The sequence below is a fragment of the Pelodiscus sinensis genome, chromosome 24 (assembly GCF_052426305.1).
Source record: "Pelodiscus sinensis isolate ZL-2025 chromosome 24, ASM5242630v1, whole genome shotgun sequence".
NCBI lineage: Eukaryota > Metazoa > Chordata > Testudines > Trionychidae > Pelodiscus > Pelodiscus sinensis.
In genome coordinates, this window is record NC_143075.1 from 9,530,010 (window position 1) to 9,544,731 (window position 14,722).

The 14,722-nt window shown below is 48.5% G+C and overlaps 1 protein-coding gene across 3 annotated transcripts in view; it reads left to right on the top strand.

Moving 5' to 3' along the window:
- The window catches only part of DVL1 (dishevelled segment polarity protein 1), a 225,404-nt gene that overhangs the window by 193,913 nt on the left and 16,769 nt on the right, over window positions 1-14,722 (top strand). For 2 of the 3 annotated variants that reach the window (XM_075906879.2, XM_075906882.2), the window contains 6 exons: window positions 1,032-1,125; window positions 3,043-3,112; window positions 4,086-4,225; window positions 4,925-5,001; window positions 5,365-5,432; window positions 6,156-6,305. In XM_075906879.2, coding sequence (XP_075762994.2) covers window positions 1,032-1,125; window positions 3,043-3,112; window positions 4,086-4,225; window positions 4,925-5,001; window positions 5,365-5,432; window positions 6,156-6,305 — 599 coding nt within the window. The remainder of the gene's footprint in view (window positions 1-1,031; window positions 1,126-3,042; window positions 3,113-4,085; window positions 4,226-4,924; window positions 5,002-5,364; window positions 5,433-6,155; window positions 6,306-14,722) is intronic. The other variant, XM_075906880.2, reaches the window with a different exon arrangement.

Here is a 14,722-nt window from a genome sequence, read left to right on the forward strand (position 1 = left end):
TCCAGCTGCCTGGCGGAATAGCAGCCTGCTGCAGTGGTGCTGGAACTGGTTTTGGTGGGGGGGGGGGGACGTGCTGAGCTGCGCACCTGTTTAGACCTCTTGAGATCAGGTTGCCAACTCTCCCAGACCAGACTCCATTGCTGCAAATGGCGTCCGGTCCGTCCAGTCTGGGAGAATTGGCAACCATCACTGCCCCAAGCTGGGGCCACAGCTAGGAGCAATTGCAGAGCCCTGGGCCCTGAGGCTGGTGCAGGGCTGGCAGGCTGCAGAGCCCATGGCAGGGGCAGCAGGACCCTGAGGGCTGGCAGAGCCTGTGAGGCTGGCGGGTGATGGAACCCCGAGGACCAGCAGGACCCCGGGGAACCGGCAAAGCACATGTGGCTGGCAGGGCCTGTGGAGACCACCCAGAGGTTGGGACCCAGGGCTGGAGGAGCCAGCAACAGGGCCAGCCCCCAGGTGCGGGGAAGCTGGGTGCAAAACCCACACCCTGAGCCTGTGGCACGCTGACAAGGATCTTACTCTCAAGGCTCTCAAGATGAAGCATCCCACGATTCTCCAGGATTCTCTGAGCTGGAGCCGTTCAGAGCAGAGATTCAAATCATTGCTTGGCCTACAGCTCTCTTCCTTGTGTTCCTTTTTCTTCCTGGGACAGTGGGGTCAGGACCACCCTAACGGACGAGGCAATGCTGGGTACCTGTGAGCTTTAGGTGGTTCAATCCGAATGATGGGGGCAGAATTCACTCTTGCCCCTGGAGAAGAGGAAGATAGTAAACGATTCTCATTCATCCAGGTTGTAATTGAGTTTGTAACTTGCCCATCACGGATAATCCACTGCCCAGTGCATGCTACTCGGCATTCGCTGGGGAAAGTGGCATCCCAAGAGGGCCCAGGGATGCCTTGTGAGCCAGTTGCTGGTGCCTCCCTTACTGGCTGCCTCTTGGATCTTCAGGCTTCAGCTGGTTGTGGCAGGGTGGAGACTTGCACATGGACTCGCTTTTATGCCCTTGAATTGTGCTTTGAATTCTCCCCAGGTTGAGTAGCTCCACGGAGCAAAGCACTTCGTCCCGGCTCATCCGGAAGCACAAGCGCCGAAGGAGAAAACAAAGGATGCGACAGATCGACAGGGTAAGGATGGTGCTTTAGCGCAGGTGGAGTGAGTTGCGTTTCTGACGAGTGTGTGCTGGAAAGAGGTTCTAGGACTGAAGTTAGGAGAAAAATTCCTGTCTCCTCCTGTGGCAGAGGTGGGCAACCTGCGGGAACCCCTGCCTTCCCCCCCTCCTCCATGCACCTCTCGTGCATTGGGACACAGGAGTCCTGCACTTCCTACTCCTCCCCCATCCGCCCAGCACCTTCAGAGCACCACGAATCCACTGAGTCTTGCTCCTCCTCCTTCCTCCCAGGGCTGGACGGTTGCAAATCAGCTGTTTGTGACTGTTCACGCTCAGAGAGGGAGGGAAGGAGCGGGAATGGGAGCGCGAATCAATAGATTCATGGTGCTCTGAACATGCTAGGAGGGAGGAGCAGGGAGGTAGAGGACTCCAATGCCCCAGTGTGTGTGAGAGAGAGGGAGGGAGGCAGAGAGATGTGCAGGCCGTGTACAGCCCACTGAGATGGAGGAGGACCATTCATGCGGCCCACTCACTAATCTTGGCTGCCCATGGCTAGGGGCTTTGGGCCACATCCCTGACTTAGGAATCTTGAAGTATTATCATGGCTTGTTGATTTTCTTAAGAGCTCAGCTTTGGATGCTGAGTGACCCTGCCTCTTACCCCCTTGTCTCACTGCCACCTGCTCCCATGAGACCTCCTCAGTCAGCACACTGTCAGAATGGCCAGGGGACTGCCGTATTGGGTCTCCGATCAACCGGCCTCAGCCTCTGCTCTCATTCAAGTCAATAAGGGACGATGCTCAACCCTTAGGAAAGACTCGGCGACGTGCAAAGGAGAGTGTCTCGCTCCACTCTGTGACCAGTGCCACAGCCGCAGAACCAGAGCGACTCCGCTGATGGGTTAGAATTTCACAGGCCCTTGTTTGCATCTCATTAAAATATCTATCTATCTATCTATCTATCTATCTATCTATCTATCTATCTATCTATCTATCTATCTATCTATCTATCTATCTATCTATCTATCTATCTATCACTAAGGCCTTTTAAACAGACGAGGTTAATATCTTACTGCTAGAGCCGAGCTAACCAAAGTTCTGTCCTCAGACATGGCTTCTGAGCCTTGAATTGCATTTCAATTCAACCAAGCGTGCACCATTTTCTGCTTGCTTTCCTGCGAACTTCGGTGGCATCACGTTTTGTTCCCCCGGGGGTAGGGGAAGGAGCTTTCGTCCGCGTGAATGCCAGGACTGGCGTGCAAATGTGTATCTTCACAAGAGGAGTGCTTTCTTTAGGCCATCTGGTCAGAAACCGTAGCGCATGACTTAGCCTGCACTGCTCAAATAGAGAATCCCTGATACTGAGCATTGCAAAGAACACTTTCCAATCAACTCATTGGGTGCAGGTCCACTGACAAAGGGGGCAGTTGCCCCAAGGCCCAGAGATTCAAAAGTGCCCAGGGTTCCTTGCCACTGATACTGTGGCAGCAGTGATGGCCAGAGCCTGGGCCCTTTAAATTGCCTCTGGAGTGCCATGCGGCGTGCTCCAGGTAGCTCTGAGGACTGGCAGGAGGGGTGGCGGGGCAGCGTGCCCTGCGAGATGCTGAGGGCTGGCTGCCCCGCCCCCATCCACACCTACTCTGGGAGCACAGAGCTGCCCCCCCAACCCTCCCCCCAACTTGCCCAGGGTGCCAGGAAATTCTGTTCCTCCCCCTCCCCCCTCCCCCCCCCCCGATTTGCTGAAGGTTTGGGAATAAGGAATGAAGTTAAGAAAATCAGGTTGGGTTCCTTGGTGGTTCCCACACAGACGGAAGGTCCAAATCTGATCCGTTAATTGCTCCCAATGAATTGCTCCCAACTAGTTATGTTCCTTGCTAGACTTCTGAACCCTTTAAAAGCTGGGATTCTGATGAAGACTTTGTTGTATTTTTCTAGTCATCCTCATTCAGCAGCATCACAGATTCCACCATGTCCTTGAATATCATCACCGTCACGCTCAACATGGGTAAGATGATGATGTGCCATGATACAATAACTGAGCTACTGAAATTAGAGCCTGATCCAGAGTTCTTGAGAAGTCCGTGAAAAGAGTCCTGCTGATTTTAAGGGACATACATTTTGGCCATTGGACGGACTGCCAAATGAAGCATGTGGGTCTCATTCCAGTTTAGTGCGGATGTGTGTCTGTAACATCAATAGGCAGACCCAAACCTGGGACCTCTGGAGCTTAGTGCATGAGCCTCTATAGCTTGAGCTAAAAGCCAGCTGGCTCTCAGCTCAGGCTGTAGAGCAAATTCATTCGTTGTCTCAGCAAGTGGTCTAAGTCCTATTAAGTGGGGCAGTGAACCATGCCAACTAGGTGTGTGGGTTACATGTCCACATCACGCAACCTGCATCATAACTGTCTTTGATTTTCAGTCTTCCTGGCAGGCACAGCAGATAGGCCATAACGGTGGGCATTGGAGATGGAATTCTCCTCAGAATGGAGTAGGGTGGAAGGTAGCTGGGTGATGGAGGTTTACATTGTTGCCACCTAGGTTTGGATACATAGTCATTGGCAGGGCCTTCAGTCCAACCCCTTTCACCTGCACTGAATTCCTGCTGTCCCAGGGCTATATGGAAAAACAAACACGACCCGACGCCGTTAAGTGTTTTATTTCTAGGTGCAGACAGATCTTTTCAGTACAGTTCCCCTCATTTATTTTCTTTAAAATGTGCAAATTTTCAACAAGTTGTATGAAAAAATGACCCAAGATCAAATTTCTCCCTTCTTGGACGAACATGCCAGGTCCATATAACCAGATGAGCTTAGCCTTTGGGTCTGAATGTCTGCAGTGCTTCTGGTGATCATGGGGTGGCATTGAAGAAATCTAGAAAACATCTGTCTCTCTCTGGACCATAGAGTAATGATCCTCCAGCTTGCAGAGTCTTTCCAATCACCTCGCTCGCTTCTTTTTTCCTTCTCTCTGCCTGTCTAGAGAAGTATAATTTCCTGGGGATCAGCATCGTCGGCCAGAGCAACGACCGAGGAGATGGTGGCATTTACATTGGCTCTATCATGAAAGGAGGCGCCGTGGCGGCAGATGGCCGAATTGAACCAGGAGACATGCTTCTACAGGTTGGTTTGTACCCCCAAAATGATGTCGCTTCCAGGAGCGATTAGTGGCTGCAGCTTGGCCTTTCCACTAGCTTCCCTCGCTCCAGAATCTGTGAGCAAAATTCACTCTTGTGCAAAACGCTTGCACAAGGCCTATGTAAGTCTCCAAATCATTGCCGTTTCACTTGAGCTCCCCCTGCTGGCTGGCTGACCAACTCTTGCTTCAGTAGAAAGTCTCTTCAGATTCCCCACCAAATGAAAGCAAAGTGAAGACTAAAGTGGAGGCCTTACTCACAGTGCTTGATAATTCAACATAATTCGTTGCTGTTGACATGGGACAGGCTGGTTGAACCTCTCTAATCTGGCACCCTCGGGACAAGTGCTGAAGCAGAGAATTTACCAAATCACGGGAGGTCAATATTGCCTAGCGGCATTACCAACACTTCCACTGTTTATTGGGCTCTTAGAAGACATTTAGGAGTACATTAGAGCTAAATAACAGCACAGAACACTGAGAGCCAGGATTGGTGGCTGTAAACAAACTTTATGGGACCACGGGAAATTTGGCCAGACCCTTGATAAGTGGACATCTGGCTACTAAAATCATGCCAGACCACAGCAGTTGCCGGACCAGAGAGTGCAGGACTAGCCTTAGGTAAAATGCACTTTCTCCTTTGGTTAGTGCCTCTGACCATCATTGTCTTTTGTGACATGTTCCAGGTGAACGAGGTCAATTTTGAGAATATGAGCAATGACGATGCAGTACGGGTTTTACGGGAAATCGTCTCCAAGCCTGGGTGAGTGTATCACCAGATCCGCATTTCCCTGCTTTCCCTGACATTTAGTATTGGGCAGAGCTCAAACAGTTCAATGTAGATACGTACCGAGAGTTTATCCCAACTCTCTAAACCACTTGGATTAAGGAAGGAAGAAGTCAGCCCCTAGCTGCTAATATACCTGCTAAAACCGACACAAGCTGGTAGCTAGCCTGCTGATTATGAATCCCTATGAGGTACCTAGAGCAAAACACTCCACAAAAGTTGGTTTTTCTCTCTGGCCAACCCTGGAGAGAGGCAAATTAGCTCACCATGGCAGAGACTCATTCTCCCAGTTCTACAGGGAAAGGTAACTGAGTCCTCCGTATTTTATTTTATTTTCAGACCCATCAGCCTAACGGTGGCCAAGTGCTGGGATCCCACGCCTAGAAGTTATTTCACTATTCCCAGGGGTAAGTAAGCAGCCAGTGTAACAGTGCTAGCTTGCAAGGTTTACAAAATCCATAGCACAAAGACCTGTGGGGTCAAGGCATTTCCAGCTACCCTGTCTCTTTAGGAAGTTTTTTTTCTTTCTCTGCCCATCAGAATATCCAGTTCTAATTTGGGGAAGCAGCGGGCGCAGCTGAGGGAAGGTTCCTCATTGCAGGAGGTAGTTTGAACTAGGGCTTTATTTCGAATGGCCGTTTCACTGCCGCGTGTAGACGCGGGCAGTTAGTCCAGTCTTGTCAATTTCAAAAAGTGGCCCCCGGCCGGGAAGATGCAAATCAAGCGCGGGATATTTAAATCCCGGGCTTTGATTTGCAATTTCGAATGCCTACGTTTGCAGCCCTATTTTGAATTAGACTGCAAGTGTAGACATACCCTATGAGAAAACTCCTGCCTAAATCACAGGAAACTGATCATGGATATATCCCTCCAAATCTAACCCAGTCCCTGGATGAAAGCAAAAGTCCTTCATAGACCATCCAGGGAGACAATTCCTTCTGGTTCCCCCTCCCCCCGCCACGAGTGACCATCTTAGCCCTGTGCACATGCGAATGACCATGATTCCAAGATGTTAAGAGTGTCCAAATAATTGTCTCCTATCCGCCCCTCCCCTCCCCCACTGAATCCCTCTGAGGTGCATTCTGTTTGAAACCTGATTCGTTTCTTTTTTTGTTTCTTTGCCGTTCCAGCTGAACCAGTGAGGCCAATAGATCCGGCAGCCTGGATCTCTCATACCACAGCCATGACGGGAGCGTACCCCCGTTACGGTATGAGCCCCTCCATGAGCACCATCACATCTACCAGCTCCTCACTAACAAGCTCAATTCCCGATTCGGAAAGTAAGTCGCACTGCGGCCAGCACAGGGCAGGTGTCTTCTGCTCAGGGCCGGCAGTGTAGAGCTGCACAGAAAGCAAAGCAAGACACAAACGAACACGACAGCCACAGCAAGCTTTTTTTTTTTTTTCCACTCTAACTTATGGGGAGCAGAAAACTTTCCGAAGGTTGCCACAGTGATACCTCAGCATAGGAGGAGCAAGGCTTTATGCTAACGTTTTGCACCATGAGTTAGGAAGATTTGGGGGTTGCTCTTCTATCAAATCATGGGGCAGGGAGTATATCTGCATTCATCAGTCCCTTAAAACGCCAGAAAGCATTTTTCCTCCAGTGGATAACATTGCAGATCAAAAACCAGGACATAATGTTAGGAAACTTTCTGTGTGCTTTCAAAACAGCCTTCTCAGAGTTTTGAATATGGTTTAATCGAGTTGCCTTTTCTTTTTGAGAACTTAATAAGCACACACAAAAAATCCCATACAAATGAAAACCAAACCCTGGTGGCTTTTGTCCTGCAAGAGGAAATTAAGGGTCAGATTCCCTCCGCCACTGCTCTGGTCTGTTGTGGCAATTCCTACATTCTCTTATCAACCTGTTGAGACAATTCTGGTGTCTTATCTTGGAAGCTTTAGAACTGAAGAAACAAATCCTTCCTTGTTCTCTAGAGTCAGTGTAGGGCACAGTGCAGCATTGGATTTAAAACCACATGGCACTCAGGCAAGACACATGAACACAGCAGATGACTGTTGGCTACTCACTACTGAGGGCCCCCATTTAGCCTATCTCTATACTTGCAGCGTTTTTATCCTGTCCGTTGCACCGGTGATAGAGAACTGGTAAAAGAAAAGCATTGATTTGTGTACTCAGAGTCACAGGCAGTGTGGCCTGCAAGTTGTGCTCTTGTGCAGATTCCAATGCTGCCCGGCTGATTAGCACAGCTAGGTTTGTGTTTCTTCTGGTGGTGCACATTCGCACATGCCTTCGGTGCACATAAAATTATTCTGCACGTGGATGAAAAAGATTAGAGGGAGCATTGGTCACAGGCATCGGAGAGTGTTTATATTTGTAGCACTTCCATCATGGATGAGGGCAGCTATCCCACAGTGCAGCTCTCATGGGAAGGGGTGGGTGATTGCAGGGTATCCTGGGAGCCTCTTCTCGACCACCGGTCAGCTCCAGATGCTCAGCATTGCTGTGAGCAGGGGATGGTTTGCTCCATGGAGCAGGCATTATCACCTGGCCAGAAAAGTGAGCACTTGCCAAGAAAACAAGAAGGGGGGTTTCAAAGTTGCCAGGGCTTTACAGGGGTAGGGGTGGGCCTCTATTTACTTGGCATCAGAGCAGCAGGGGTGCTGGCTAGAGTGGTCACTGAGGCATTGTGGGATACCCTGTGGAGGCTAAAAGCTCTAAAACAGCAAGAAAATGTCTTCACTTGCACATCAGCGCAAAAGCATCACTGGTAAGAGCCTCGCATGAAACATCTGAGTTTCCCTGCAAAAAGTCATTGGCGAGTATAGACGCTCCCAGAGTTTGGGCGCACAAAGGGACCTTTTCCGCGTCACGTGCCAAGTGTAAACCTGTCCTTAGGAGAGCGTCCGTGTTTGAGACTACACTCAAGCATGTGCTGAAGGGACTTAAATGAGTGTTAAGTGCTGTCTTCAATAGGGATGGGCTTAAGCACCAGGTGTACGTGTTTTCCTGAACGAAGAGATTGGAAACCAAATGAATTCTGCAGGACAGGTTCACAACTTGTCCCAAACGTTGCCACCTTGGGTCCCACTTTGAACCGCTGATTCCAGCCGGTCCACAGGCAATCAATACACTGACCAGCTGAGGTCCTGGACCCACTTCCCTATTGCTCTGCAAACAGCAACATTAACGACACTTTTGCCTAAATCGGGATCAAACTCTTGTCCTGTTCTCTTACTCATTAAGTGGAAAAGCCAGGGCTGTGCCCCCAAACCAAGCTTCCACCTCTGATTCCTTTGAGTCCAGCAGGAAAGCTCCTATGCTTTGACAGCCGGTATTTGAAAGGAAGAAGAAATAGGGAGGGCTAGTGCAAACTGGGTGCCTTTGGGGGTTATTCATAAAAGCGCATCCCTAGTTAAAAAATTTGGGCCAAGTTTTTCAAAAATGGCCAATAATTGTAGGGTGTCAGTTTGAAACACCTTTAGCTAACTTCAGGGTGCTCCACGCCTTCTAAAAATCAGGCCCTCCCCTGGAACATCCCAAAACTGAAACCCCTCAAATGACTAATAATTTTGGAAAGTGTTGGCTTTTCTGAGAAGGTTAAAAGAAGAGGGTGAGACTAGATGGAGCTAGCTTTTGTCTTGTTCCCGCACAGCTCCTTTCATCTCTTTGTGGTGCACTGAAAACATTTTCAGCTGTGCAGGGTAATTAAAAAAAAGAGAGATTGACTCTGTTAATTAGCCGTAACACTGCCAGTGAGAGTTTAGATGCTATTTCCACTCCAAGACTTTGCATTATTTTGCAATGAAATCTAAATTAGAAGCTCTAAGGGACTTTACACCTTGAATGGGGATTTTCTTTTCTACCAACGTCCTATAGGAAAAACTTTGACGGGGGGGCATTAATACAGAATGATGATAACTTTTCTGTAGAATTTTGAACCCAGTTGACAGCAAGAGCTAGATAGATTCATGGAGGTTAGGTCCATCAATGGCTGTTAGCCATTGTTTGTCTGGAAATGGGTGACAGGAGAGAGATCACATGATGATTCCCTGTTCTGTTCACTCCCTCTGGGGCATCTGGTATTAGCCATTGTTCGCAGACAGGACACTGGACTAGATGGACCTTTGGTCTGATCCAGTATGGCCGTTCTTATGTTCTAAGGGTATACAATTCCCCATTGGTTCTGTAGGTTGCCTGAAAATTTCTGTAGAGAACCTCCAGTTCAGCAGCATACCACTGAAACCAGCTTGCATAACTCATGCGCTTAATGTTAGGAAGCGCTTAAGTACATTGCTGAACTGGGACCTATAATCTATAGGTTGTTTAAAGTAATTTCTGTAAACCCTTAGAGAAACCCAATTGGTTTCATTGCCAACACAGTATATTGGATTTTTCCATAGAGGAAAAACAATAATAATAATGAATACAGTAGACCTTCATTGATCATTTAAAGACCTTTGGGCTAATGATCAATGACAGAATCTTCCCTAGACAAATGTTTGGCTGAAGTATTACATTCCTGGAGTTCTCTATGCATTGGTGGTGCCTTTATATTTAAAAATACCAGCAGACTCGGCCAGACCGCATGAGGGCTCGTGCTCTCTCTGATCTCATAAGCAGCTAAAATTACAGCCTCACCTTGAAACTATGAAAGGGGAGTGATATCTTGTATGGGTCTCGTCTCTGCATCTCCCTAGACAGTGGCGGCACCAGCAAGTGGGGGAAGGGGGCAAATATTATCAGCAGTCAAAGGCAAGACAACCCTTACCCCACCAAGGCTTTATCTTGAGATGCATATTTTCAGTCTTAAACATACTAAAGATTACTGGGGTCTAATATATCTGCTGATTGCTGTCAAACAATGAAACTCTGTTACTCTGTTTACATTCCTCTTGAAACATTCATGTATCAGGTGCCTTGATACACAGTACAGTGATTTGGAAATGTGGAAGGCAGACACCCTCTTACTTGTGCTTCTGAATTGAAGGTTGCCTGGAAGTAAAACCAGTTTTCTGCGGATAGCTTTTCATTCTTTGTGCGGGTAGCATATGACATTCCCTTTTCCTAATGTAAACAGAAGAAAAAAACTGAAACCTGAGCAAAATGGGAGATAAGTTTGGAGAAGGTGTGATTACGAGAGGAGGGGGCAGGGGCTCAGAGTCCTTCCTGACTCTGCCACTGTCTCACTGAGTGACCTTGGGTGAATCACTTATCTTTTCTGCAGTTCCGTTTCCACATCTGTAAAGTGGTTATCCTGACACAGATCAGAGGTGTGTCCGGAGGCTTCATTCGTTCCAGTGTTCTTTGAGATCCTCAGACGGCAGGGGCGATAGAAGGGTAGCGTTTCATCATAAACAAGGCCAGCATAGCTAGCAGTGAGGTGGGCAGCAAACTGCACTTCCATTCATTTGATCTCCCTCTTTCTGTCTCCTCCACTGGGAACCTGTCTGATGCACAGTGGGTGCAGCACGCCCAGCTCTCGGGGGTGCATCAGGCGGAAGAGAAGACCTCACACTTTAATCTCTCAGCTAAATATGGCGGAAGGTGAGAAACACGCATCTCAACCCAAAGGGAGCAAACAAAGAGCTTAAATACAAGATCCTCCCAGATTCTCTTCGAGTTACATTACTGAAACTTGCAGCAAATATAAATATCAGTTTTACTGTTTTGGCTGTAAATGTGGAAGCAGCCAGTTAATGGAGCATCGTTAGATGAGCACAAGTCTGTCACGGTTCCTTAGTGCGAGTACTGCGGTATGTCTCCTATTTTACTCTGTTTATATAACAGGGCTGGGATACTATAAACTTGACTGACTCCTTTTCTTCCTGTCCACCCCCCTTCACCCACTTGCCTGTGGATCAGAATGAAAGTTCCTAACAAAAGAAGTATTAAGTGCAGCCAACGCTTTCTGACTAAAGCACCTGAGATTTGGGGGTTTCAGGTGAAACCCACCATGCAGCAGGGCTTGGATTTCTTTTCTGGCTCTCTTCGGTTGGTTTTTTCATCTCTTTTTATCTTCAGTGTTGTTCCCTCAAACACAGGACTCCTCGGGGACCTGAATACGCAGTTGCTGTCAAATCAGACTTTTTTTAGTGCCAGATGGATCCAGTTCTTCATATTAATTATTATTGAAAAAAGTATCTTGTTCGAGAATGATTTTAAGCCTATTCCAGAGCAACACACTCTTGCAGTAGCCTCTGGTTTTCTCTGCAGGGCCAACTGCCTTCAGCCAGCACTAGCAGCAATACTCTCTATCCACGGCAGAACATCTTCACCTCCCCTCCATTGTTAAAAGAGGAGCTTGCTTACTGCCAGTCAGGACAGTCCAAGATCACCCTAGATACCCGAGGTCAGGTGTCAAGTATCAGAGGGGTAGCCGTGTTAGTCTGAATCTTGCAAAAGCGGTGAGGAGTCCTGTGGCACCTTATAGACTAACTGAAGTGTTGGAGCATAAGCTTTTGTGGGCAAAGACCCACTTCGTGTCAGGTGTGTAAAAGCACTGCCGTTTTCTACGGTGCTAACCCCGGAGCATTGCAAAGTTCTTCTCACCAGCTGTCATGTTTTGGAGTCTGGTGCAAAACCCATTGGAATCAATGGAAGGGTTTTTTTCCCCATTGACCTGAAAGATCAAGCCCTCAGACCACTACTGTGGAATTCTGGCTTGGCAGGGTATCCTGCCCAGAGCAACTTGTCCCTTCTGCGTGGGCTTTTCTCTTCAGCAGAAAGAGCACTAAAACGAAGGCACAAAATAAAGATGGCAGGAGGACTAGTACAACTGCATTGTCCTGATGGATGTACCCTTCTCACTACAGGTTGAACCTCTCTAGTCCGGCACCCTCGGAGCCTGACCGGTGCCGAACCAGAGAATTTGCCAAACCACAGGAGGTCAATATTGTTTAGCAGCATGACCAACCCTTCCGCTGCTTCATGGGGTTTTAAAAGACATTTAGGGTACATTCGAGCTAAATAACAGCACAGAACACTGAGAGCCAGGCCTGGTGGCTGTAAACAAACTTTATGGGACTGTGGGAAACTTGGCCACACCCATGATAAGTGGACACCTGGCTACTAACAGCCCAGGAAGCAGCAGAACTGTTGGTAATGCTACTAGACCAGTGTTTCTCAACCAGGGGTACAAGTACCCTTAGGGGTACTCGAGAGAAATCTGAGGGGTATCAACACAACTGAAAGTTGGAGAAAACTGGATTTTTGTTTTAAGCTGTACAGCGCTTTATTATTTTTGTACTTTTTAGACCCAAAACTTTCATCGCCCACCCGGCTATGATTAAGTTGTTTAAACAAAAGTGTTGCAATAGTAGAAAAAATGTGTGTGTCTGAAAACTGTAAGTACTGGGGTACTTAGAATTTTTTTTTGAAAAAGGGGTACTTTATAAAAAAAAAAAAAAAAAAAAAAGGTTGAGAAACACTGTGCTAGATGATATTGACCACCCGTGGTTAAGCAACGGCCAGGTCCCAAGGGTGCCAGTCTAGAGAGGTTCAAGCTGTACAGCTTACAGATCCAACATCCTTCTACTTCCAGTGGTATCTAAAGGGATAATATTGGTTTGGGGATGGGCCACATGAAAATTGAGTTTATTGCTCCTCATATGTTTAAAACAGATACTCTTTATTTTTAAAAAAAAAAAGTTGCTTTTTGTTACTAACCACGCTAACTTAAAGCAAAATCCAAATCTCAGTGTTGCTCAGATGGTGTTAGGAGCTTAGAAGCCTCATGTGTATATGGCATGTGACAATATATCTCAAGTGTGTACATGTGCATGTTTCAAGTTCACCGTTTTCAGCTGTCACTGTGTCATAGTTGTAAATGTGAGGGTGGCTGAAGTGAAGTGAAACCGGTTCTGCTACCTGCCTAGAAAGGTGGGTGGCTCATGACTTGCCATGTGTCTGCCAGACATGGGCCTGAGCTGCAAACACCATTTCATGATGGATACAAGTTTTCCAGAGATGGGAGGATGGGAAGCAGGGTAAACACAGTGAGTGTGGTGGGCAGCCCACTAAAAAGACATTACCGGCTGGGAATTGGACCCAGCGTTTGATGGAGCTTGGGGGTTCAGCCCTGTCTCTAATTACTGTGGTCATTAGCGAGCTGAGGGCTTTACCTTGGACACTCTGCGTGAGAAAGGAGAGGCGGGTCCTAGGAGTGGCTGGGCAGGGGATCCACAGAGAATAGCTCTCCCATTCAAGGAACAGGAGGGCCAGCCTTAGCCCGGCCCGGCCCGCATGGGAGATCTTGCAGGTGCTTCCTGTTGGGCTTTATTATCAAACTGGATCAGCAAAACGCATGGGTTTTGTGTCTAGCGGAACACTCAGGTCAGGGGAGTTGAGCACAAGTTGGGGTGGTGACATCATAGAATCATGGAACAGTAAAACTGGAAGGGACCTCGAGAGGCTATTGAGTCCAGTCCCCTGTCCTCATGGCAGGACCAAGCACCATCTTTATCTAGCCCCCATCCCTGATAGATGTCTGTCTAATCTGCTCTTAAATATCTCCAGTGATGGAGTTTACACAACCCCCTAGGCAATTTATCCCAGTGTTTAACCACCCTGAGAGGTAGGAAGTTTCTCCTAAAGTCCAATCTAAACCTCCCTTGCTGCAATAAGCCCATTGCTTCTTGTCCTATCTTCAGAGGCCAAGGAGAACCATTTTTCTCCCTCCTCCTTGTAACAACCTTTTAGAAAAGCAACAATGACCGATCACAGCTGACACATGGAGAATTGGCTTTTCCCGATATCCTGCAAGAGAGGGGCTTGGAGTTTGTGGGAGGGGCATAGGCGTCCTCATAGGGGGCTGTTACGTCAGGGTCTGACCATAATTGGCAACCGCAGAATAGGTAGTTTTCAAGGCAGTGCCAGCGTAAGGCTGGTTAACGATATGGGCTGTTTTCTAGCTTCCTGATTCCCTTCCCTCCTCCCTTTGGTGCCTGCACCAGGCCCATTGACCTCAGTGGGAGCTGCAGGCACACCAGTAGCAGAGTAGATTCACCCGATTTTTTTCCATGCCAGGTGGCACCATTCATGTTAATTGACCCCCAAGTGTGAGGTCAAGACATGCTTGTTCCCCATGGAGCCCTGTTGTGCACTCGCCCCGTGACCGAGGCTGGGTTTGAATGTGGAGGGAGCATTGCTGGACGCCCCCATGAGTGTCCTGCAATTTAAATGGGGAATTGCTGATGACTGGATTGGCCTTGGGCGCACCCCCTCGTGAAAGGGGCCTGTAGTGACACGTAACTGGTTGGGGAACTGGCTGGGGAACCCAAGCCTTGTTAGGGTGCCTATACCAGGAGTGGGGAACCTAAGACCTGGGGGCCAGATGCGGCCCCCGGCTTGCGTGGATCTAGCCCCCGAGCTCAGGCTCTCCCCCCCCCCAGCATTGGGGAGACAGTGCTGGTTCTCTACTCCCCCGCCCCCACCCTGTGGAGCAGGGGCACACAAAATCTACTAGCCTGGGCCCTCCTAAGACTCTGGTGTGTGAGGCGAATGTGGGGAGTGTCTTTCTTCTCTGTTGGGAGCCACGTCAGTGAGGATTTTTTTTTCTTCTCACTTGTCTGTGGCCCCCGACTGATTTTTCTGTGGGTCAGCAGCTCCTGACCCAAAAAACGGTTCTTCACCCCTAAACTACTTTTCATGCCAAGCAGCATCACAGGGAAGTGGCCTGAGAGCCGTATGCGGGGCCGCTGCTGAGCGCAAGACGGGGGAATCTTGTGGGAC